This window comes from Camelina sativa, chromosome 1 (assembly GCF_030686135.1).
Source record: "Camelina sativa cultivar CO46 ecotype springtype chromosome 1, ASM3068613v1".
Lineage (NCBI taxonomy): Eukaryota > Viridiplantae > Streptophyta > Magnoliopsida > Brassicales > Brassicaceae > Camelina > Camelina sativa.
Window position 1 is genome coordinate 9,172,500 of NC_141880.1, and position 22,602 is coordinate 9,195,101.

General features: G+C 34.5%; 4 protein-coding genes and 1 long non-coding RNA gene across 5 annotated transcripts; 4 read left to right on the plus strand and 1 right to left on the minus strand.

Annotated features, from left to right (window-relative positions):
* The first annotated feature begins 3,837 nt into the window (after positions 1 to 3,837).
* On the plus strand, positions 3,838 to 6,039 carry LOC104785981 (uncharacterized). Its single transcript, XM_010511286.2, has 2 exons — positions 3,838 to 4,554; positions 5,299 to 6,039. Exons 1-2 carry the CDS (start codon positions 3,906 to 3,908, stop codon positions 5,988 to 5,990), a joined length of 1,341 nt encoding a protein of 446 aa, XP_010509588.2. The 5' UTR covers positions 3,838 to 3,905; the 3' UTR covers positions 5,991 to 6,039.
* Positions 6,040 to 15,312: 9,273 nt separating this feature from the next.
* Positions 15,313 to 21,021, plus strand: LOC104706010 (uncharacterized). The gene is made up of 2 exons (XM_010422130.3): positions 15,313 to 16,633; positions 20,782 to 21,021. Exons 1-2 carry the CDS (start codon positions 15,583 to 15,585, stop codon positions 20,787 to 20,789), a joined length of 1,059 nt encoding a protein of 352 aa, XP_010420432.2. The 5' UTR covers positions 15,313 to 15,582; the 3' UTR covers positions 20,790 to 21,021.
* Positions 16,637 to 17,384, minus strand: LOC104785990 (uncharacterized). The gene is made up of 3 exons (XR_015560277.1): positions 17,245 to 17,384; positions 16,747 to 16,802; positions 16,637 to 16,680 (listed from the first exon to the last, which is right to left on the minus strand). It is a non-coding gene; the product is annotated as an uncharacterized LOC104785990 (long non-coding RNA).
* LOC104785999 (uncharacterized) lies at positions 19,354 to 21,021 on the plus strand. Its single transcript, XM_010511303.2, has one exon. The coding sequence runs from the start codon at positions 19,459 to 19,461 to the stop codon at positions 20,806 to 20,808; it is 1,350 nt and encodes a 449-aa protein (XP_010509605.1). The 5' UTR covers positions 19,354 to 19,458; the 3' UTR covers positions 20,809 to 21,021.
* Positions 21,022 to 21,795: 774 nt separating this feature from the next.
* LOC147949694 (uncharacterized) lies at positions 21,796 to 22,436 on the plus strand. The gene is made up of 2 exons (XM_087455731.1): positions 21,796 to 22,062; positions 22,182 to 22,436. The coding sequence occupies exons 1-2, from the start codon at positions 21,933 to 21,935 to the stop codon at positions 22,370 to 22,372; spliced, it is 321 nt and encodes a 106-aa protein (XP_087311857.1). The 5' UTR covers positions 21,796 to 21,932; the 3' UTR covers positions 22,373 to 22,436.
* The last annotated feature ends 166 nt before the right edge of the window (positions 22,437 to 22,602 follow it).

The window sequence follows — 22,602 nt, forward strand, 5'->3', positions numbered from 1 at the left end:
GAGGTAAAGGCCATGTCTTCAAAGACTGTAGCAAGAATCAAAGCAGGAATGAAGAAGAAGCGTTACCTGAGTATCAGATGTTAGCATTCAATGTTGGTCCTGTGACATTTGATAAGGATATGTGGATGTTATACACCACCACCTCGAACCATATGACTCCGTATGACAAGTATTTCACTACTTTAGACAGAACACACAGAGCTCGGATCAAAGTCATCACGGGGGATTCTATCATGTCTGAAGGAATTGGAGATGTCAGGATCATGACCAAGGAAGGGAATAAGAAGAAGAATAAGACGATCAAGAATGTGCTTTTTGTTCCCAAGATCGACAGAAACGTGTTGAGTGTTGGTCAGATGACACAGGCAGGTTATGGGATTGTAATGACCGCTCACAAATGCACTGTTGAGGATCAGGCTGGGAGACTATTTGGTGAATCCATGTGGGAGGAGAGAGGCTTTTTTCTGCGTTTGGAGGTGGTTGAAGGTAACCTCTAGTTGCTAGACTAAGGTCTACTCTGCCGACTTGGTTCAGTTCATTCGGTTTTTAGTATGCTGCGACTGTTTTTTTTCCGGATGTGAACAATTGCTAGACTTACTAGTAATCAGAGTCTATTATGCTGATTTGGTTAGGTTGATCCAGTTTTCAAGTTTGGACAATCTTAGTTACAGTTGCTGCTACTATTTTTGGTAAGGAATACAAGACTTAGAGAATAAGTAAAACTTGAGGAACAAGTAAATCTAGAATATTCTAGAACATGGATGTAAGATGGGCATATAATGAGCATCCATCTAATGGGTTCATAACAGTGCTTATGTTGGTGGCCTGGTGGGGGTTAGTGTTCTAATCACAAGTGACAAGTCAAATCCATCATCCATAATAACTTAAACCGGGATTGCCCCAGTTAAATTGAATCAGACTTGACAAAGAAATCGGATTCCCCCTTACAAATAACTCAACCCAAATTCAATCATATTAATTTAATATGCCTCAGGAACTAGTGATTACTGAATACTTTATTTCAGGTTTTACGGTTTTGTGTAATCTAATTTTGTTTTTTCGCAAGTACACACGGGCCGGGAACTTGGACCCTCCCGAGTATAATTATTACCTCTAAAAAAACCATTTGACTCACGATGGTTAATTCTAACATTTTCGTTTATCTATTTGTTATTTTGTACTTTGGTCTGAGGGAAGCTATTAGTTTTAAGTGCCATAAGAACACCATACGTTTTTACAAGACTATGTAAGTACTCATCAATGGTGTTGGTTCCTTTAGCAATGAGTTTTAACTGATCTCGCAACTGGCGTGCATGACCCCTGCTTGGTTTAGCGTAAGTATCAGCAAGAGTTTTCCAGATCTCGGCCGAAGTAGTGGTTCGGGAGAGGGCAGACTGGACGGTGGGAGTGACAGATCCAAGGAGAGCATTGTAAAGCAGCTTGTCTTGACGCTTCCAGTGGAGAAGAGCCGGATTGGGAGAAACAGCATCACCAACGGTGACCGTAGCCGGCAGGATCTCAGTGGATCCATCGAGATAACCAGCAAGTCCATGTCCATCGATGAACGCATGAACTTGGAGTTTCCAAATGACGTAGGTGGTGGGTGTGAGTTTGGTTATGTTAGCCATGTTGAGGCTAAGGAGACTTTGATTGTTTGGGTTGATGGTGATGGAATCGGATGTGTTTGAAGTTTCGGGTGTGGTGGCCATGGCAGCGGCGGAATTTTTTTATTTTTATTTTTTTTGTGTTTAGGTTTAAGTTAAGGAGCGTACTGCTCTGATACCATGAAGAGAATAGAATTAGTATTATTGAATGGAAGATGTTTACATATATATACTAAGACACATCTTAAACCTAGTACTAATTAAATACATTTAGAGTCTTATATGTATTGACTCTTATAACAACAACCTCTTTTCGAGTCGTAGTGTTCTTAAAGTCATTATTGCAAATCCAAAAACAACGATTTAGGTGACCACTTTGTAAAAATACGATGATCTAACATATAATTTTAGTTTCAATGATAATATCATCTTTCAAACAGAATTCGATTGTAATTTGTTTAAAGGGGATCGTATGGAGTATCATCAATCTTTCTCGGCATATACGTCAGCTTTTCTTGTTAACTGTAGTAAGTTACACACATGGAATGCTAGAGATGATGCGGTTTACTACTCTAAAACTGATAAGCCATAAGTACTCAAGTACCGATGGATTAAAAATTAATATTCATGATTTAGTTGAGTTTTTATTCCAAATCTTATCTTATGAGCTTAAGTTGTCTTTTAGTTTATAACAAACGCCAAAGGCTTTTTTATTTATAAAAGTATATAGACACCAAAGGTAACGATAATTTTCTTGTATTTGGTTTTTATTTATGAATCATAACAAAAAGAAAAACCTTACTATAGCTTATGTTTGGGGGAAAAAAATCAGTATTTTATATTTAGTGTTTCTTACATGTTTGACGCAAACTGTATATTGTGGTCGATGAGATCGAATAATTTCAAATTTGTTTATCAAAACTTCCCAATGGCCTTCTTGAGATCCCTTTCATGTTCCTTGATTTTCTTTCTATGTATAATGCTGCTAAAATTTTGATTATGTAACTATTTGTTTGATTTAACTATTGATTACAACATTTCTCATTTTATCATTTTTTTCTTCTCAAGAATGTGTTTGTTTTGTTCCCAGGTTCAACAGAAACGTATTGAGTGTCTCAATTATCAAATAACACTGATAAGATATAGAATTGTTATTGACGATGGCAGATTATTTGCTTAATCCTTGTTGGATGTTTAATTAGACATATGTTTGTTTTATGAACTTGAAGGCAATTTTACCTCTAATTAGTAAACTAATTATTTCAGTTTTGAATCATCTGGTGTTAATCTACTCTCAGCAAAAAATTTGGGTTGCTCTGTTTGCTCTTCTACTGTATTTTGGATTACAACATAGTATATGTTTAGTGGTTGACTGGTTATGTTCAGTTTATGTGGTATTGTAAATCAAAATTTCGATTGTTACCTGATTAGTGCAGCCGTTTAATCTGTGGCAATGTTTTCACGCTCGGCCCGGACTGGCCGATCCAACCAGTTAATCTGCGACTCGGAGACTTCATCGGTTTGGATATAGTGCTAATAACCGATAGTAATAAAACCGGTAAAACCCAGAAAAAATCGCTATTAACCTGCGATCTGGTGAACCGGTTGACCCAACCGGTTAATGGTTTAAAAAATGTATAAAGATTTACAGTTTCAATTACTTTTAGAACCTTTTATTCGTTTAGAGCTTAGACGACAACACATGACTCACAACACATCTCTCGTCTTCAACTTCTTTGTCATCTCTGGATCTTTGATTAAGAGCAGTTGGTTATTTTTGGAGATGTTTTATTAGTATTCTTTATTTTTTTTTTTAGATTTAAAATTTTTAATCATTTTATTATTATTATTAAACTTCGTACTTTGTTAAACATAATATTTTTTTATATAATATTTTTAAAAATATTTATTTTATATAAATACATTAAACATATTTTGTTCAATTGACCCGTGGTCGAACTCGGTTAACCCAATGATCCGCTCGGTGACCCGAGAGTTAGTCCGGTTCACAATCTGGTTTCAAAACATTGATATGTGGATGTTAACGATGCATTAATGATTTAACTATAGGAAAGGCTAACGTACGGTATAAACAAATTATAATAAAATTTAACCGGGAATAACCCAGTCAAATTGAATCAGACTTTGATCAAATTGGATTCCCCTTCGAATAATAACTCACCCCAATGGCCAATTTTATCCAAACCGATTCGTAAATATCTAATTAATTTATTCGTTTTTGATTTCTCTCCGAGAGAAGAGAAGTAAAAGTTTGAAGAAACCCTAAGGAGTAGCCCGGCTATGGCGGCGGCGAACCCTCAGACACTACGAGACGTTGTTTCCGATGAGCTTAACTATGAGATCTGGGCTACAACCATGAAAACTACCCTAGTGGAGAAAGGACTTTGGGACGTTGTCAAGTACGGAATCCCGCCGGATCTATCCAAGGTTCCAGAGTTAGCGGCGAAGATTCAACCCCAAGACCTTTCAACATATAGAGATTTTGTGGCAAAAGACGCTAAAGCGCTACAGTTACTGCAATCTTCTCTCCCGGATTCGGTTTTCAGAAAGACACTTGAAATCACTTCAGGCAAAGGTCTCTGGGATTTGTTAAGCAAAGCTAACGTACAAGCCAATCTAGATAAGGACTTACCAGAGCACCATATTTTATCAATCAACGTTGATCCTGTGACATTTGATAAGGATATGTGGATGTTATACTCCACTGCCACTAACCATATGACTCCATATCATAAGTATTTCACCACTTTGGACAGAACATACAGAGCTAAGGTTCATTTCAGTATTTTTGGAGGTACCCTCATGGCTCAAGGAATGGGAGATGTGAGCATCATGACTAAAGATGGGATCAAGATGATGATGATCAAGAATGTGCTTTACGTTCCGGGGATCATGGGAAACGCGTTGAGTGTTGGCCAGCTGGAGAGGAGTGGTTACAGTGTCGCAATGGATACAGAGAGAGACACTATATTGGATCAGACGACTGGGAAGAGTTTTGGTGAAACCATGTATGAGAAAAAGAGAGGCTTTTTTCTACGATTGGAGGTGATTGAATTTGAAGGTAACCATCAAAGCAAGAAGAGAAAAAATAACATGATATGAATGAAGCTTATTAAATGTTAGAGGCAGGACATGGTAGACTAATTTTTTTTACTAAGTAAGTTAGCCAAATTTGATGAATTTGGTTTGGGTTCTAAATTCGGTTTTCATCTTGTTTTTATTTTTTGTTATGTCAACTCTGTTAGTGATGGCAAATATTTGATTAGTGTGTTAAAAAAGTTTTGAAATATTCGACTGGTAGATTACAAAACTAGGCAAATTATAACCAAGTCTACACAACCAAACCATACGATCCCGTATGTCAAGTATTTCCAAATTTGAGCTTCTGGTGGGCCGACTCAATTTGATTCGAGATGGGCTAGGGTTTTTTTCAGTCTATCCACTGCAACATCTCTAGATTTAGGGTTTGGAGTGATGCAACTATATAAATTAGCAACACCAAAAGAAAAAGAAAAAAAGTGTTGGGGTTTAAGGAGACATTTCTTCATTCGCTTTATAGAAAAAAATGATAAGGATAGTGGAAGAATGGTCGGCGGCGAGAATACAAGACATCATTTCCGATGAGCTAAACATCGAAGTCTGGTTGGCGGTGATGAAAACAACCCTAACGGAGAAAGGACTTTGGGATGTGGTTGCGAATGGAATCCATCGAAGATTCCAAAGTTAGCGGCGACTATTCAAGCCGAAGAGCTACGCCACTGGAGAGAACTTGCGACAGAAGACATGAAAGCACTCCAAATACTGCAGTCCGCTCTCCCAGACTCTGTTTTCAGAGAGACACTCTTGGCTGCTTCTTCGGCTAAGGATCTCTGGCGTTTGCTAAACCAAGTACCTGATCACGTAGCTGAACATTTTGTCGGTGATTTCGGTTTACATGATGAGATTTGGTTGATAAGCTCCATTAACTCTAATCACATGACTCCATATCAGAGGTTTTTCACTGATTTAGACAGAACAAGGAAAGCTAAGGTTAAATTCACATCTGGAGATGGTACCACCACCACCACCACCACCTACATGGCAGAAGGAATTGGAGATGTGATTTTCCTGACTGAGGAGGGTGTTCAGACGATCGAGAATGTGCTTTACGTTCCAGGGATCAAGGGAAACGCTTTGAGTGTTTCCCAGCTGAAGAAGAGCGGCTTTGGAGTTGCTTTTGATGAGGAGAAAAGATGCACTATATGGAATCAGACTACTGGGAAGAATTTTGGTAAAACCACGTGGGAAAATAGAGGCTACTGCCTACGTTGGAATGTGCTTCATCAAGGAAGTCAAGTTCAATGCAAGAAGAGAAAGTTTACATAGTATCAAGTTTTTTTAACAAAGAAGAGTAGACTATTTTTACCAAATAAGGTTGGACAGATGGATGTAATTTCAGTTAAAATTTAGAATTAAAGAATGAATTTGACCTATGCAAGAACATTATAAAATAACAAAGAAAATATTTAGGATTTGGAATATGGTGGAGGAGGATGTGAGAATGGATATTTATAGGATAAAAAGTGATAGAAGTTACATTTCTAAAATAATGAAATTAGACGAGTTACAATTATAATTAATAGTGTGTTTAAATGAAAATGAATGGAGGATAAAAAATCAATTCACAATTTATGTAATTTCAGTTAAAATTTAGAATTAAAGAATGAATTTGAAATATGCATTAATGTATATAATTTAATGTGTTGTTTAATTAAAATATGCATATTAATACATTTTTAACATGTTTTATTATATTAAATTAAATTCATTGAAAACACTACTATGATATTATTATGGAATTACAAACAAATTTTTATGTTTTTCCAACTCCTAAAATTAAAACCCATTTAATTAAAAGTGAGTGTTTGTGGGTCCATAATTTGATTCAAAGTATAATATGCTACACATTAATCATTTAAAACACATTAATCGTTTAAAAGGAATAAGAACATCTAAATTTAACTTGAAACATACGAAAGGTTTATATTGTGTCCTATTGTTTTTAATTATGTAAGAAGTTAAAATGGCACCCCTACCACATTGAGGACGTACGGTTGGTTGGTGGGTTTAGGATTTTTGCCAGCCATTGCCAATCAAAACTTTCACGTCAATTAAAATCTCCTCCACATCTCCATAAATCACATGATTACCACATCGATTGGCTCGTGTTTCTAGCCAGTTTTTTGGCTGTGTTCTGCGGAAGTATTCGGTGCTACTATCTATGTACTAAAATGCCGAATATCAATAATTTTCTGATATTATAAGTTTTTATATAGCCCAACAGACAAAAATCATAATTAAATTCTAACCAATTATATTATAATTCATGGATTTAACTAGGTATATATTAATATATACTGAATGCATAACGAAGTATTGTATTTCCCAACAATGGATTCTTTGATTAGAAAATAATCAATCTCCTAGTTTTAGAAATCATATGATTTCGTATTATCAAATGAAGAATTGATGTTGGGTACGTTGGGTTGTGTGGCCTGTGTGTGAAGGGGAAAGTACGTAGATTAGAAAGAGTCAACATTTTGGTACTCAACTTACTCCGATCCTCTATATATTACACATTACTCTCCATTATCCCTTAGTCACTTCATACTCTTCCTATAATCTATATATATACACCTACATGCTTTTAAGCCTTTTATATATATAATATATATACTTACGCTATTACACATATAGACACACATATGTATACACATTTATACATACATATTGTTGCATATCACACACAGGTTTGAGAGTGATGTTGTTGACAGAAGATAGAGAGCACTAAGGATGACATGCAAGTACATATACATATATACCATCACACCGCATGTGGATGTTAAAATATGTATAACACATTCAAGAAAGAAAAGATAAAGAGAGAGAGAGAGAGAGAGATAGGGGAGAGAAAGAGAAAGAGCCTGCATCTAATCTTCTGTGCTCTCTATACTTCTGTCACCACCTTTATTTATTCTTCTCTCTTACCTACATATACACACACACACACATTCACATATATGCATAATACCTACGTATGAGTACGTACATACCACATATCCTTAAGGTTGATTTATGTTTTGTGAACATTTACTTAATTTTTTTGCCACTAGAATGAATTCAGCGCAGGTGAAGATTATTTTTGTGGGTAATTTGATATGTCATATCGTGTTATGGAAACACCAATGTTGGTAATATATATAGCATTTGCAATGTACATATAGTCTGATGCAGTTTGCTTTAGAAATTTTTAATAGTTTCTTCATTATTTCCAACAACTACATTGCATTGTGATTTGACCAAAAAAAAAAAAAAAAACATTGCATTGTGAAATTTCTTACAACTAAATTTTCTTATATAGTTCATTTAATTCGTTTGGCAGAAAACAACAATCACGATGACGCTGTCAAACATGATTTGTTGTCTTAACACAGGTCTTCTTATGAGATTGGATGGATATGAAAATAGAGTAGAAATTCTAAAATTGGACACAACACAGAAAGTCGAAGACGAATAAAATATCATGGATTTTTCTTCTTCAAGGCAAGTGGTTACAATTTACAATGTCTCTTTGTCTTATCTCTATATATGTACAAAAGAAAAAAAGCTATCATGATTTTCAACATCACCGTGTCCTACCTTGTATTTTTCTTTTGGTTTCAGCCGTTTGCATAATCTGCCAGATATACAAAGTTCAAATACCTCCATTTCTTTATATCTGTCTGGCCAAGATCTACTCCCCTTCCGCATCAGCTATGTTCTAAGAACCTACTGGTAGACTCGTTCTCGGAATCAACCATGTGATGTCGGCTCGTTTCCCCACGGCCTTGGAACTTCTCTTGGCATTAGAAGAAGAATCTGAATTCTTGTCCATATATAGTATAAGGTTTCATTAATAGACTTATCAATTGTTATGTGCACTGAAAGCCTATGTGTTCTCTAGTTGTTTGTGTGTGTTTTTTTTTTAAGTTTTCGTCAGGGTTGAATATTAGTTAAGTTTTAGTTTTTATGGAAAGAAAACAAGAACAAAACTGGTAAAAACAAAAAATGGCCTGCTAAAAGAATAAGATTTCTACTGGTATATGTAAAATCGATCTCTGACCAATAATATAACAAATTAAAACAATTGTTGAGTTGGTAGAGTATTGCAGAGGCAGCCTCGTTGATGGATGAATAGATTAGAAAGATAAGAAATATAAATACTTATTCCTGATTTTTTTTATTGCAGAGACAGCCTGGTTAATAGATTAGAAAGGTAAGAAATATAAAAGAAATATTTTATTTTTATATAAATAAAATAAAAATTGAAAATAATGTTTCATATATAATACTTTCTAAATTAAAATATATAATCAAACTCTTACAACATATATGCGATATAAAAATTTTTGATATTGGTGGGAGAGGAGAGAATGATTACTTAATTATAAGATGATAATCCAAATTAGATAATGGAGATGAATCTTTAAAAACAAGAACAATGTAAAATATATATCATGTAGTCTCTAAAATAAAAATTTAGCATTAAAATTTTACAATGATATTTCATTTGGTTTTTTTGTAACCCATACAACAAAAAAAAGAAATTGAAAAAAAAAAAAAAAAAAACAAAAAATGATTTGAGGTATTGTGGAAGAGAATAAGAGAATGTGAAAATGAGAAAATAAAAGAATGTCACTTTGAGAGAATGAGAATGTTTATTTATATGGTAAGAATTTATGGAAGTTACATTTAGAATTATAATTTATTGTGTTTGAATAAAATTGAGTAGTGGAATATGATTAATGCATAATTTATTTTATTTTCAGTTATAATTTTATTTTAATGTGTAAGTTAAATGTTTTGTGTTAATTGAGTCTTAAATATTGTTTAAAGCAATTAAACAATTAGAAAACAAATTATAAAAAAAAAATAGAAAGTATTAAATGAAAATCAACCAATAAGGAAAGACCAAAACCTTACTTTTATATGTATGATTTTTTACAGGTTTGGCTGGTTGGTGTTGGTCCATTACCGCCGAGTCGTCGTTTGAGCCGTCGTCAATTATATCAACTTCTATCTTTGTTCTATCATTCTAGTTTTTGTTTGAATAATTCCATGTTTCTTCTATCATTCTAGTTTTTGTTTGAATAATTCCATGTTTTTTCTATCATTTTAGTTTTTGTTTGAATAATTCCATGTTTTTTAACCTTGGTATGGGAATATCTAGTGTAAAGATTTCATACATATCGAAAACAATAGCTAGATACTCTGCGGGAGCGGGATCTATCGTATGGTAATTACAAACGGTTAGGCTTAATGTGAAACAATATAAATCGAATAAACCTCTTCACTTTCTCCGAGAGAGAATAATAAGAAATTTCTAAAATCTTTTGAAACACAATACCCCTCTTTTAGTTACCAAATGTAATAAAAGTCATTTCCTTTGTTACTTTGGAAAAAAAAAGTAAGAGATTTTGGATGAGGACAGAGTTGGCGATGCCAGCTTTCTCAATGGTGTGGTCAAAGTCATGTAGTGGTGTAGGAGGAGACCCAGACGCCTCGGATGGTGATAATGAACCGTCTAAAGCCTGTGATCCTGCAAGAGCTGTATCTTGTTCCTGTTTGATATAAGATACAAGAACAAGAGCTTTCACTCTGCTACCTCATTTCAATCAAAACATTAGAGAGAGAGAGAGAGAGAGAGAGAGAGTGGGGAGGAGATTAATTTACATTGAAGTCTCCTTCTTGCCTGATGAGTTCGACTTGAACACGAACTGGATCGAGTAGACGTGGGGACTCCAACCTTGTTATCCTCTGGCATCATCTAAGATTATGTTATCCAAGTAAATCAAGAAGTACATAGAAAGACTGAAATGGCATAAATGTATTGAATTAGTTACCTCAAGAAAGGCTGCATTTTCGGGGTCATCCAAACTCTTTAACGGACTATTATCCACAGTGAAACCGTTCTTCCAGATAGTTACAATGTACATGAACACTTCATATGGCTCGTCTTGTCGCTGTTGTTTTTCTTGAAGCTCAGCTGAAACTGTTTGTTTAGACATCAATCTTGGTGACTGCTCAGGTCTTTCTATAGCTGATTCCTTAGCTCTGTCGAAAATCACATCAGGACATCTTTAGAGCATCATTACCGGGAGAACGCTGATGCGTTGCTCAACAATTTTTTTTTTTATAATATATTACTAATAACAAACTGACAGCTGTAGAAAAAGAATGAGCAACGTTTCTACCGAGAGTAACTTAAGCAACGTTCTCTCTCTTCATTTCTCCTTTTTGTATTTTTTTATTTGTTTTTAATAAAAGAATTTATGGGAATTAACGACCAGTAAAGATGGTCTTAGCATCCCACTAAAGCTACCACATACATTCAATCACATGACATTGATCTTGATGACTCCTCACATGAATCACATGACTCCATATGAGAAGTATTTCACCACTATAGATGGACACACAAAGCTAAGGTTGGATTGTCCGATGGAACAATTAGTTTGGTAGAAGAGGAGATGTAAAGATCAAGATGAAGGGAGGGAAGAAGAAGACTATCAACAATGTGATTTTCGTACTTGGGCTCAACAGAAATGTGTTAAGTCTTGGTCAGATGATATCTAGATCCCTATGCATTCACAGAGGGAGGAGGAGGCGAATGCATTATCCGTGATCGGACTGGGGAAGAATTTGAGGAAAGTATGTGGAAGTGTGATGAGAAAGCATTGGCTTTGCGTTTGTAGGAAATTGAAGGTAGTCTCACCTCTTAGTTAGCTGGTTTTCATTATGACGACACCTGGTGGTAGAATTCACCCGTAAGGTGGACATATCAGTCTTCTATGTGATCTTTTTAGTTTGGTTTTATTCCGTTTTCAATAGACGAGCTTATACATATTCTGCTACAGTATGAATTAGTCTGTGGTCGTATAACCTAAGACGACTTGGTTTTAATCTAGTGTTCAATAAGTATTTATTCATGAATATGCAGTGCTATTGTCTAGTTGAATAATAGAAGGGGTGTTACCTGTTAGAATACTGATCAAAATACAAAAGAGAAAGGAGACCGGCATGGAAAGATAGATTTTGGCCATATACATTGTGACACAAACTTGGGCATATTCACTATTGTTGGACAATGAAATGAACTTGTTATCACTTTTTTATATTGTTTGAATCACATTTTTCATTTTTTTAACAGAGTACAATTACTCAAATAGATTTGGTGCACAAAAGAAAAAAAAAAGTACAGTTACTCAAATCGAGAGGCGTTTAAATTCAATGTTGAAGGCTTTATAAATAGGCTTTAATCAATGTCTGAGAAGTCGTGTGGCGTGTGGCGTGTGGCGTGTGGCGTGTGGGTTGTGGCGTGTGGAAGAAGAACAATCATAATTCATAACCCATTGCATTCTAAATTACACAGGTCCAAATCTATCGCTGGAGAGAATTTGCGTTTGGTCTAGTCGTATAGGGTTAAATCACTTAAACCGGATCAACCCACTTAATTAATTGAAGGAGATATATTCCTTTACAAAAATCTCATCGAACCAGAACCGATTCGAAAACTATATGTATCAACCAAATTCAAAAGTTTATTTAATCTTATGAAATTAACAAGCATCTTGAACTGACCGGAATACAGAATGACATTGAAATGCAATCAGTTATATATATCCAATTGCGTTAAACCGAACCAAGAGTAGAACCAAAGCCGCTCATTTGGTGACTTCAAATTGTAATTAGGGCTTATAAAATTTGGTTTAATGTGGACTAAACAGTAGAAACTGTCACTGGCAGCTCACTGCTGTGAGAATAGTTTATTCGCAATTCCCCTTTTCTCCAATAGTTTATACAGAGGAAAAAAGTTTTAAAGTAACCCCAGCTGACAGTTAAGGCTATGGCGGCAGCGAAGATACACGAGGAGGAGGAGTCTCTATCCATCTAATGTTGAAGGCTAATAGGCTTATGAGGAGGAGGAGTCTTGTGGTTTGCTCTAAGTTAGAGCAATGGCTGATGAGGAGGAGGAGTCTTGTGGTTTGTGCAATAAGAACAATCATAACCAAGAAGACTCTTCTACTTCTCCAATCCCTAGGGCAGGGAAGTCCAGTGGAGCTAGGCAATCTAAACCGGAGAAAGGCAAATGCTTTCAATGTGGAGAACGAGGAGGGCATAAAGCCAAAGATTGCAACAAAAAGAATCTGCAACCGTCTGCGACAGATGATGCTCAGATTGAAATAGTTGAGGAAGAAACAATCGAAGTTGATTATGTACTGTTAGCGGATTTAGCTTTAAATGATTTCACATATGATGAGAATATGTGGATGATATACGGCCATGCTTCGAATCACATGACTCCATATGGGAAGCTTTTCTCCACTCTTGACAAAACATACAAATCCAAGGTTGGTTTGGTTGACGGTAACAGTTATCATGGCAGAAGGAAGAGGAGATATAAAGATCAAGATGGGAAGGAAGGGAAGCAGAAGACGATCAACAATGTAATTTTGTTCCCGGGCTCAACAGAAACGTGTTGAGTGTTCCTCAGATGACATCAAGAGGCTGGGAAAGAATTTGGGAAAACTATGTGGGATGAGAGGGGATTTGTCTATGCGTTTGCAGGTGATTGAAGGTAGTAAAGTCACCTCTTAATCAGCTCTGCCTTTCACTTTGGTAGTAGTCTTATAACTCGTTAGGTGGACGTATGTCTCTTTTTGGTTTGGTTTTATTCCTTTTTCAGTTGGCTAGTCTAATTCATATCCTGCTACTACAGTATGAATTAGTATTAATCTAGTATGTGGTCCTTGACCTCGGACGGCTTGGTATTAATCTAGTTTTCAAATACTGTTTTGTTATTAATTATGCAACGCTTTTGTAAAGTTTTGTTAATGGTGAAAAGTGGACGAACTCTACTACTCTAGTAGAAAAATATGAAGGCGGTTCAGATATGAAGATGCACTCAGGTGCTATATTTGTTTGGGATATGTTAAAAAAAAAAAAGGCAAGCGAAGCGTTTATTTTAGGAGAAGCTAGCTGAGCGTGTGGGGGTTGTTGGGGTTAATTACTTAACCGGATCAATCCATTTTTAAATCAACCAGACTTAAACCAAATTAGATTTCTCTTACCATAATAACTCATGTCAATCTGGAAACTCTGTATATTCGATCGTAATCACTAAGGTTTCACTCTCTCCTTATTAGTCAATTTGACATTTATTTTTTTTAAATTTAATATTTATTTTTAATTAAACAACACATTTTATTATATACATTAATGCATACTTTAATTTCATTCTTTACTACTAAATTGTAACTGAAATCATATAAATTGTGAATTGACTTTTTATTTTCCATTCATTTTCATTTAAACATACTATTAATTGTAATTGTAACTCTACTAATTTAACTATTTTAGAAATGTAACTTCCATCATTTTTTATCCTATAAATAACCATTCTCACATCCTCCTCCACCATATCCCAAATCCTATATATTTTCTTTGTTTTTTTATAATGTTCTTGCATAGGTTGAAAACCCAAATAAGAGTTTGATTATATTTTTTGTTTAATATATATTTTACATTGTTTTGAATTTTATTGTTTCTTTTTTTTTGAAGTACTTCTTCTTTTCTTCTTTGTTTTCTTATATTGTTTCTTTGTTTTATGTATTCTAATATGTATAATAAAATTTTGATGACCATAATAATATTTTGGTTATAACCATCTCATAATAAGAGAATCAAGCTAAAGAAAACATCTTAATTTTTTACTTGAGTTCTTACAAATTCATGTATATTTATTTGGTTCTTAAAATTTGAAATGTTCTCATGAAGGAAATTTTTGTAATATAGTTACCAAATCAATTCTTTTTACCTCTCTCTTACCTCCAACAAAATTGTAATATATATATATATATTTTAGAATACTCATCATTATATTTAGTTTGTGATACTCATCATTATATTTAGCAATATAACTTAAATTAAAGGGAATAAAAAAAATTGTAATATAATTATCAAATCAATTTTTCTTAACTCTTACTTACATCCAACAAAATTGTAATACATTTATTATAGAATTTAATCATTATATTCAGTTTTTGATTCAACATGTAATGATATAAAAATCACTATTTTTTTATTTAATTCAAATATGTACTTTAAAGATTTTTCTATATAAAAAACAAATTTTTTTTTTTTTCTATCTAGCTTTTTATTACAAGGATTAAAAATTATAACTAAACCTAGCAATATATCTTAAACTAAGGGGAATATAAAAAAAGATTTTTTTTAAAAAAAATCTTTGGGAATCGTATTTTAAAACTTTGATTGCACTTCATATGATTTTATAGGAAATATGTATTTTTTACTTTCAAAATAGTTTAGCTTTTAATTGTTCAATGCTTTAGGTTATGTGTTAGTTTGTATGAAAAACTTAAATTATATATTAAAATCACATAGTAAAATTTTGTTTCTATTATTAATAATATTTTATTACCTCAAATGCTTAAAAATACTAAGGAAAATTATTATCAAAGTTCAACAATAAAAAACAAATAACTTTAAGAGATATGTATTATGTGTATGATTATATTTAAATAAGTTATATATTTTGATAGATTTGAATAAATAAAAGTGCAAAAAATGTTAATGACATTTAAATTAATTTGTTTATTTTTTTTTATAATTATCAAATAAATTGAAATTAATTAATATATTCCATTATACAACAATCCGCGAATTTGTGCGGAATATTACCTAGTAATAGAAAATGAAAATGATTTTAACTTTTAAGAACTACATATTTGGGAACTGATCATAATTAACCGATATAATTTTGGGTTAATTATATTCTCCAATTGAAGTAAACCGAACCAATAAGTGATTAGCTTGTTCATTCGCTTTGTCCAACAGATCTAGATAGATAGTTACGGCTATGGCGGCGACGAATAAACAACAAGACGATGTTTCCGATGACCTGAACTACGAAATTTGGGCACGGATCACGAAAACCACACTGACGGAGAAAGGACTCTGGGATGTCGTCGAGAACGGAGTCCCGCCTGATCCATCGAAGGTTCCAGAGTTAGCAGCGACGATCCAACCCGAAGAACTTTCGGAATGGAGAGATGTCGCGTTGAAAGACATAAAAGCGCTTCAGATTTTGCAGTCTACTCTCACGGATTCGGCTTTCAGGAAGACTCTCTCGGCTTATTCGGCCAAGGAAGTCTGGGATTTGCTCGAAGAAGGTTACAATGAACAAGCTAAGCTACGTAGGCTAGAGAAGCAATTCGAAGAAGTTACTATGGATGAATCAGAACCGATCGTTGCCTACTTAGATAGGGTAGTGAAAATCGCCGAAGAGATGCGCCGTTTGAAAATTGGGAAATCTGATTACCAGGTTATCACCAAGGTGTTAGGCTCGCTAACAGAGTCGCATGAAGATATAGCTACGCTGTTGGAAGAAAACGTCAATCTGAAGAAGGTGACTGTTAAGAGTCTTGCTGATTTTTTTAACAGATGTGAATCAGAAAAGAGAAGATGTCAAAGTCAAAGCAGCAGGAATAATGAAGTACCTCTGTATAAAATGTTGTCGCTCACTGTTGGTACTGTGACATTTGATGAGGATATGTGGCTGTTATCCAGCGGTACCACGAATCACATGACTCCATATTTGAAGTTTTTCACCACTCTTGACAGAACACACAGGGGTCGGGTAGTATTGGGCGACGGATCAATTGTCATGGCACAAGGTAGAGGAGATGTCAAGGTCATGACCAAACAAGGGAAGAGGAAGAGGAAGACGATCAAGAATGTGCTTTTGGTTCCGGATCTCGACAAAAACGTGTTGAGTGTTTGTCAGCTGGGACAATTAGGCTACATTATGATAATAGATGGAGACAAAACCGCTCTTAAGGGTCGGAGGACTGGGAAAGTGTTTGGGGAAACCTTCAAGGGAGATGGAGTATTTTTTCAGCGTTATCAGCGTTATCAGAGGAGCACCCAATGGCCATGTCAACTCAGGTTTGATGACCTGTTTTGTCTCTTTAGTGAGATCATATCTTTGATTAAATAACTTTTCGGGAGATTTCTTAATTACCACAGATGTAATTCCTTCTAGTGCAGGCTTCAGAGAATCAGGTGAAAGCAAATCGCCTATTATTTAAGTAGGAAAACAGAAACAAAGTCATTTATCCAAGTCTTTATGTTTTACAATGATGAGCAAACAAAACAGAACGAAAAGAACTCCTAGACACAATAACAAGAAGATACATCAGTCTCAAAGAATCCAACGAAATGCTCATTCATTCCCACTAGCACACTATCATCAAAGGGATGCAATAATAACCAGCAAACACGCAACAGAAAACTCACTAAAGATTACAACTCACTAACACACACAATCTTATGATCTAACCAAAGAGTAACAGGTAAGTCCACAATCGAAATTTCAGACTCTTTCTACACAAAACTAATAACAAAACTAGAATACAAAGATACCACTAAAACCCCAAAACTCGATCAGATAAAAACCCTAATCGAATTCGAATTCGAATTCAAAAAAAAAAAGAGTAAGAAGGTTGCGAAATTCGTTTACCTAATCGCGAAATCTCCTCCGCCAATTCAATCTCCTCTGCTACGCATCACCTACGACCCCAACCTCCTCTGATTCAATATCCTTCGATTCCATCTTCTTCCTTTGTCGATTCGGCACTTCTATCGCGAGAAAAAGAGAGAGACAGAGAGAAAAAGAAAGAAATATTTGATCGGGCAATTTTTTTTTTTCTCTTCTATTATTTTCTTTGACCAACAGAATGGTGACATGTAGAGTCTCTTAGATAAAATTTGGGTATACTATGTAAGAAGCTCCCTTAACTTTTTTCTTTTCATCTGATTTTTTTTTTTTCCACAAAACACTAAAACCCTTCTATGAACCCCTCTATGAACCCCCCATAAAGAAGGTCTCGTTCAGTGTGGATAAATCTAAGTCTTTTATGTGTGCGTTTGTTCCATTTTCAGTTTGTTCATCTAAGAAAAGCTGATTCATATTCTGCATTTGTGGTATGAATTAGCCTGGTCTTTTAGCTTAGACGGGTTGGTATTAGTCTAGTAGTCAAAATCTATGTTTGTTATTCACAATGCAGTGCTTTTGTCAAGTTTTGTGAATGGTAAAAGGAGACGAATTCTAGTAGAATAGCTCAAGACCACCATACTTGAGAAAATTTACCGAAATATGTAGAAGGGATGAGATTAGACAATACAATAGTTAGCATTGTGACATAAATTTATGCATGCATATCAATGAAATGGATTTGTTAGTCTATTGAAATATTACGTTTTTCATCATTGCAAGGTGCAAAACTTCAAATACTCAAATAATTTAGATCCAATTTATGTTGTTCCAGATACACCATTTATATGTTCAGTGCTGTGTTAAATTTTCAAAGTAAACCAAGTTCTAAGATGTGATGGATCAAAACTCAACGACTGCTTTAATCATCATTCAGAATAGTCATCATAGATAATTTTGGCGGGAGAGAAGGTGTAGGGATTAATACTTCTTAATCACTTAACTGAACCAACCCACTTAGAATTGAGCAAGGCACAACCAAAATTGATTTCCCTAACAACAATAATAACTAAACTGATTCGAAAGCTCCGTCTGATCAACCAACTTAGCAAGTGTGAGCCCATTCACTTAGGTTTTATATACACATTTCTCCATTTTGAAAGGTATTCACTTTGAATAACTTTGGATTTGGCAGTAGATGTACTCTTTAGGTGGTAGTGGTACATATATCAAGTCTTTTATGTGGTTTCACTTTGGATTTATTCGTCTAGGAAAAGCTAATTCATACTCTGCTACCACCGCATGATGAATTAGTCTGGTCTTTTATTTGTTTTCATCTAGGTTTTTGGAAACTATTTTGTATTCACTATGCATTGCTTTTGTCAAGTTTTTGCTAATGGTGAAAGGAGACGATTCTAGTTCGATCTGTCTGTCTCTCTCTCTCTCTCCGGCGTTGACTCTTGATTGATGGTTGTGAGAGCTGGTGGAATGTGTTTTTGCGTTTGAGGTAATTTGAGTTTGTGGAGAGACATTATACGTACATTTCAATAACCACAATTAATGTGCATAGCAAAATCTCACCCCGATTTCTTTTTAATTGAAACCAACTCGTTCCGATTACTTCAACCAAATTCAAGTCCATTCAAATTTGCATTATTCTATAAACTACTAGGTTCTCTATCCTACACCTGAAACAACATTATGACATCATGACATAGAAAATGTGTCGTTATCATGTTACATAAATTATGTAATAGAGAAATTAATTAGTAAATTTAACGAAAAGTATATATTGATGTAGAAAAAATTTGTGCTTGGTTACATTTTGTGATAAATTGTTTGGATCTAAAAATAGAGATTAGGGAACTTAAAAACAATTTTTCAAATTAATCCTAGTAGTATATTGATCGAACGCGCATCTGAAGTTGTGAACTGAGCCGAATAACTTGACCGAATACACTTGTAATGGGTGAACAGATATCTTTATCCAATAGCGTTAAACCGAACCAAACCGAACCATTGCTAATTTGGTGATTTCCATATGTAATTTATAGGGTTTCCGGTTTGATAATAATGTCACTAGTACTAGTGTACTACTTACTATATAAATAGAAAGTTTTGTGGTTGGGGAAAAAGAAAATAGAAAGTATTATATGCTCTGCTTTCCTTTCTAGTTTCTCCAAGAGAGAATTTACAGGAAGAAAAAAAAGCATAAAAAGTTTTGGAGAAATCCTGACAGGTATGGCTATGGCGGCAGCGATTATATATATACAAGACGTTCTTTCCGATGACTTCGACTATGAAATCTGGTCTCCGGTCACGAAAACAACACTAAAGGAGAAAGAACTTTGGGATGTTGTCGAGAACGGAGTTCCACCGGATCCATCGAAGGTTCCGGAGTTAGCAGCGAAGATCCAACCCGAAGAACTTTCGAAATGGAGAGATCTCGCGGTGAAAGACATGAAAGCGCTGCAGGTTCTGCAATCTTCTCTCACTGAATCTGTTTTCAGAAAGACTCTCTCTGCTTCTTCGGCCAAGGAAGTTTGGGATTTGCTCAAAGGTAATAATGAACAAGCTAAGCTACGTAGGCTAGAGACGCAATTCCAAGAACTAACTATGGATGAATCAGAGCCGATGAAGCTTTACGTAGATAGAGTTTTTGAAATCGTCGAACGGTTCCGTATTTCAGGAAAACTGAAATCGGATCATCTGATAATGAGGAAGCTGTTAACCTCGCTGCCAAGTTCATATGATGTTGTTCTTCCGATGCTGGATGAACTCATGGATCTTCCTAATATGTCTCTTCCAAATCTTCTTGTGGTTTTTGAAATGTTAGTACCAGGGGAAACTATGCATCCAAGGTTGGAGGCTTTTCTCAAAGATGTTAAATCAATGTCTAACAAGGGTTGTTGTGGCGTGTGTAACGAGAACAATCACAACCAAGAAGACTGTTGTTACTCATTCCCTGAGGTGGCAGAAGATTCTAGTGGAGGTGGAGCCGGTCAGTCTAAACCGAAGAAAGGCAAATGCTTTCAGTGTGGAGAAAGAGGGCATTATGCGAGTGATTGCAACACAGAGCGAGGACGGCCAGCTTCCAAAACTCACAAGGGAGAACTTGAATCTGAATACGAATACGAATCAGAATCCGAATCAGAAGAACTAGAGCCTGAACCTGATTATCTTGTGTTAAATGATTCTACGGCATTTGATGAGACGATGTGGATGGTTTCCAGAGATTCCACGAATCATATGACTCCGTTTAAGAAGTTTTTCACCACTTTAGACAGAAGTCAAAGGGCTCTGCTTATGGATGGATCAAATATCATGGCAGAAGGTAAAGGAGATGTCAAGATCAGGACCAAGGAAGGGAAGAAGAAGCTGATAAGGAATGTGCTTTTCGTTCCGGGGATCAACATAAACGTGTTTAGCGTTGATCAAATGGCATCAAGAGGCTATTCAAGGATAATTATAAAAGACAAGTGCATTTTTCAGAAAATGAAGACTGGAGAAATATTTGGGGAAACCGTGTGGGAAGAGAACAGAGGATATGTCCTGCGTTTGCAGGTGATTGAAGGTAACCTCACCTCTTAATTGTAGCGGCTATTCACTTTGGTACACTCTGGTACTAGACCTTAAACTCTTAATAAGGTGGACGTATCTCTGTCTTCTTATGTGGTTTTGATTTTGTTTTCAGTTTGTTTGTCTAAGAAAGCTATTTCGTATTCTGCTTGGTGTTAATGTGATTTTGCAACTGTGATTGTAGTTAACAATGAAAGGGATTTAAGTAACCTTTTTGGTGCTGAAGTTTCTTTCCTCGTTCCTGCCACTGAGCCACCAAGAATCCTCTTTGCATCCATGATTATCTCTTACCAAAGCTATTTTTGTTTTTCTGAAACCTTAAATCTTTTATTTTTGTAGTTTCAAATTCTTTGATTGCTTCTTGTTGTTGATGATATGAAGATGCTGTTAAAGGTCGGCATATATTAGATAGATCTATGTAGTTTTTCGTGGGAGATGCAAGAATAGAGTATCACATCGTTATGTTCTCTCATAAGCTATTAGATATTTGCTTTGCGCGATTACCATTAGTCAAATTTGTGGGTGTTATTGGATTCTAATTTTAAAACAAATTTGAAGAGTTCAACATAATCATTAAAAGTGAATAAGTGAAATATTGTTAGAGAGTTTTGTTGATTAGTTTTCTAAAATCTTGTAAAGTGCTCCAAACAATCCATGTATTTTTGTGATACTTTCCATGATTTTATTTTGTAAAGAAATTGTCTAAAACATTAACCAATAACATAATAATTGAATTCATTAATTTATTAACAATCCTAGATTCTTTTGTTTTAATTGAATAACACAAAACTTTTAATGGCTTTATAAAAGTCTAAAAATCCAATAACCCAATTTTGTTAAGATTTTAAGTGACTTTTTACAAATTAAAAACTAATAACACTAAACTTTAACCTAGTTTAACAAAATCTTATCTAATAACAACATATTCTACATAACTTTTAAAATCTTTAAAACTCTATTCAAATCTCAAACCAATAACCCCCATTAAATCTATTGATTGGACTTATACATTTCTACTGAATGTGGTCTAGACTTACCATAAATTTTCACAGAATTTGATTATAATTCAAATCAATTTCGAGATTTGGTATTTAGTATGCTACTTATAAAATTTAATAAGATATTTGACTAAGACCATGCCATTTCTCCCATTCTATAAAAGTTGTTTCACAATTGATCAAACACCATTATCTCTTCAAATTATAAAAACAATGGAGAAACTATCAATGAAGTATGCACCCCTTATCTTTTTAGTTGTTATATCCGGTAAATTTCATATTTTCATATTAGATATTTATCACACGCAAACGTTGTTGTTGATTTATAACAATGCATATTATTATTTTTCTATCTTTTTGTCAACAATGCATATTTTTGTTTTGTAGTGATGAGTATCATAACAATTCAAAACACTGAGGCTATACGTTTAATACATGAAGAAATTCCTCAAGCTGTGTTGCATCGTGAAGTCGTTTCACCGCAGGTTATAAAACCACTAAGTCTTCTCTGCAAAAAGGGGTGTCATGTGGATTGTGTTCTCAATCCGGTTATATTTGAATGTTTTTGTCAATGCTAAATTTTTATATCGCATTGTTTAATCGAACGAGTATAATGATTATGTCAAAGAGAATGATTATGTATATATTTGATATTTCTCCAATTGCGTTGAACCGACCCAAGAATAAAATCAAAACCGGAGCCACAACACTCAATTTGGTGATTTGGCAAATTCAACTCCAGGGTTTTACGGTTAAGAATTAAAAACCACTATCTATATATAATAGCAAACCAACTTTTTTGTGTAAA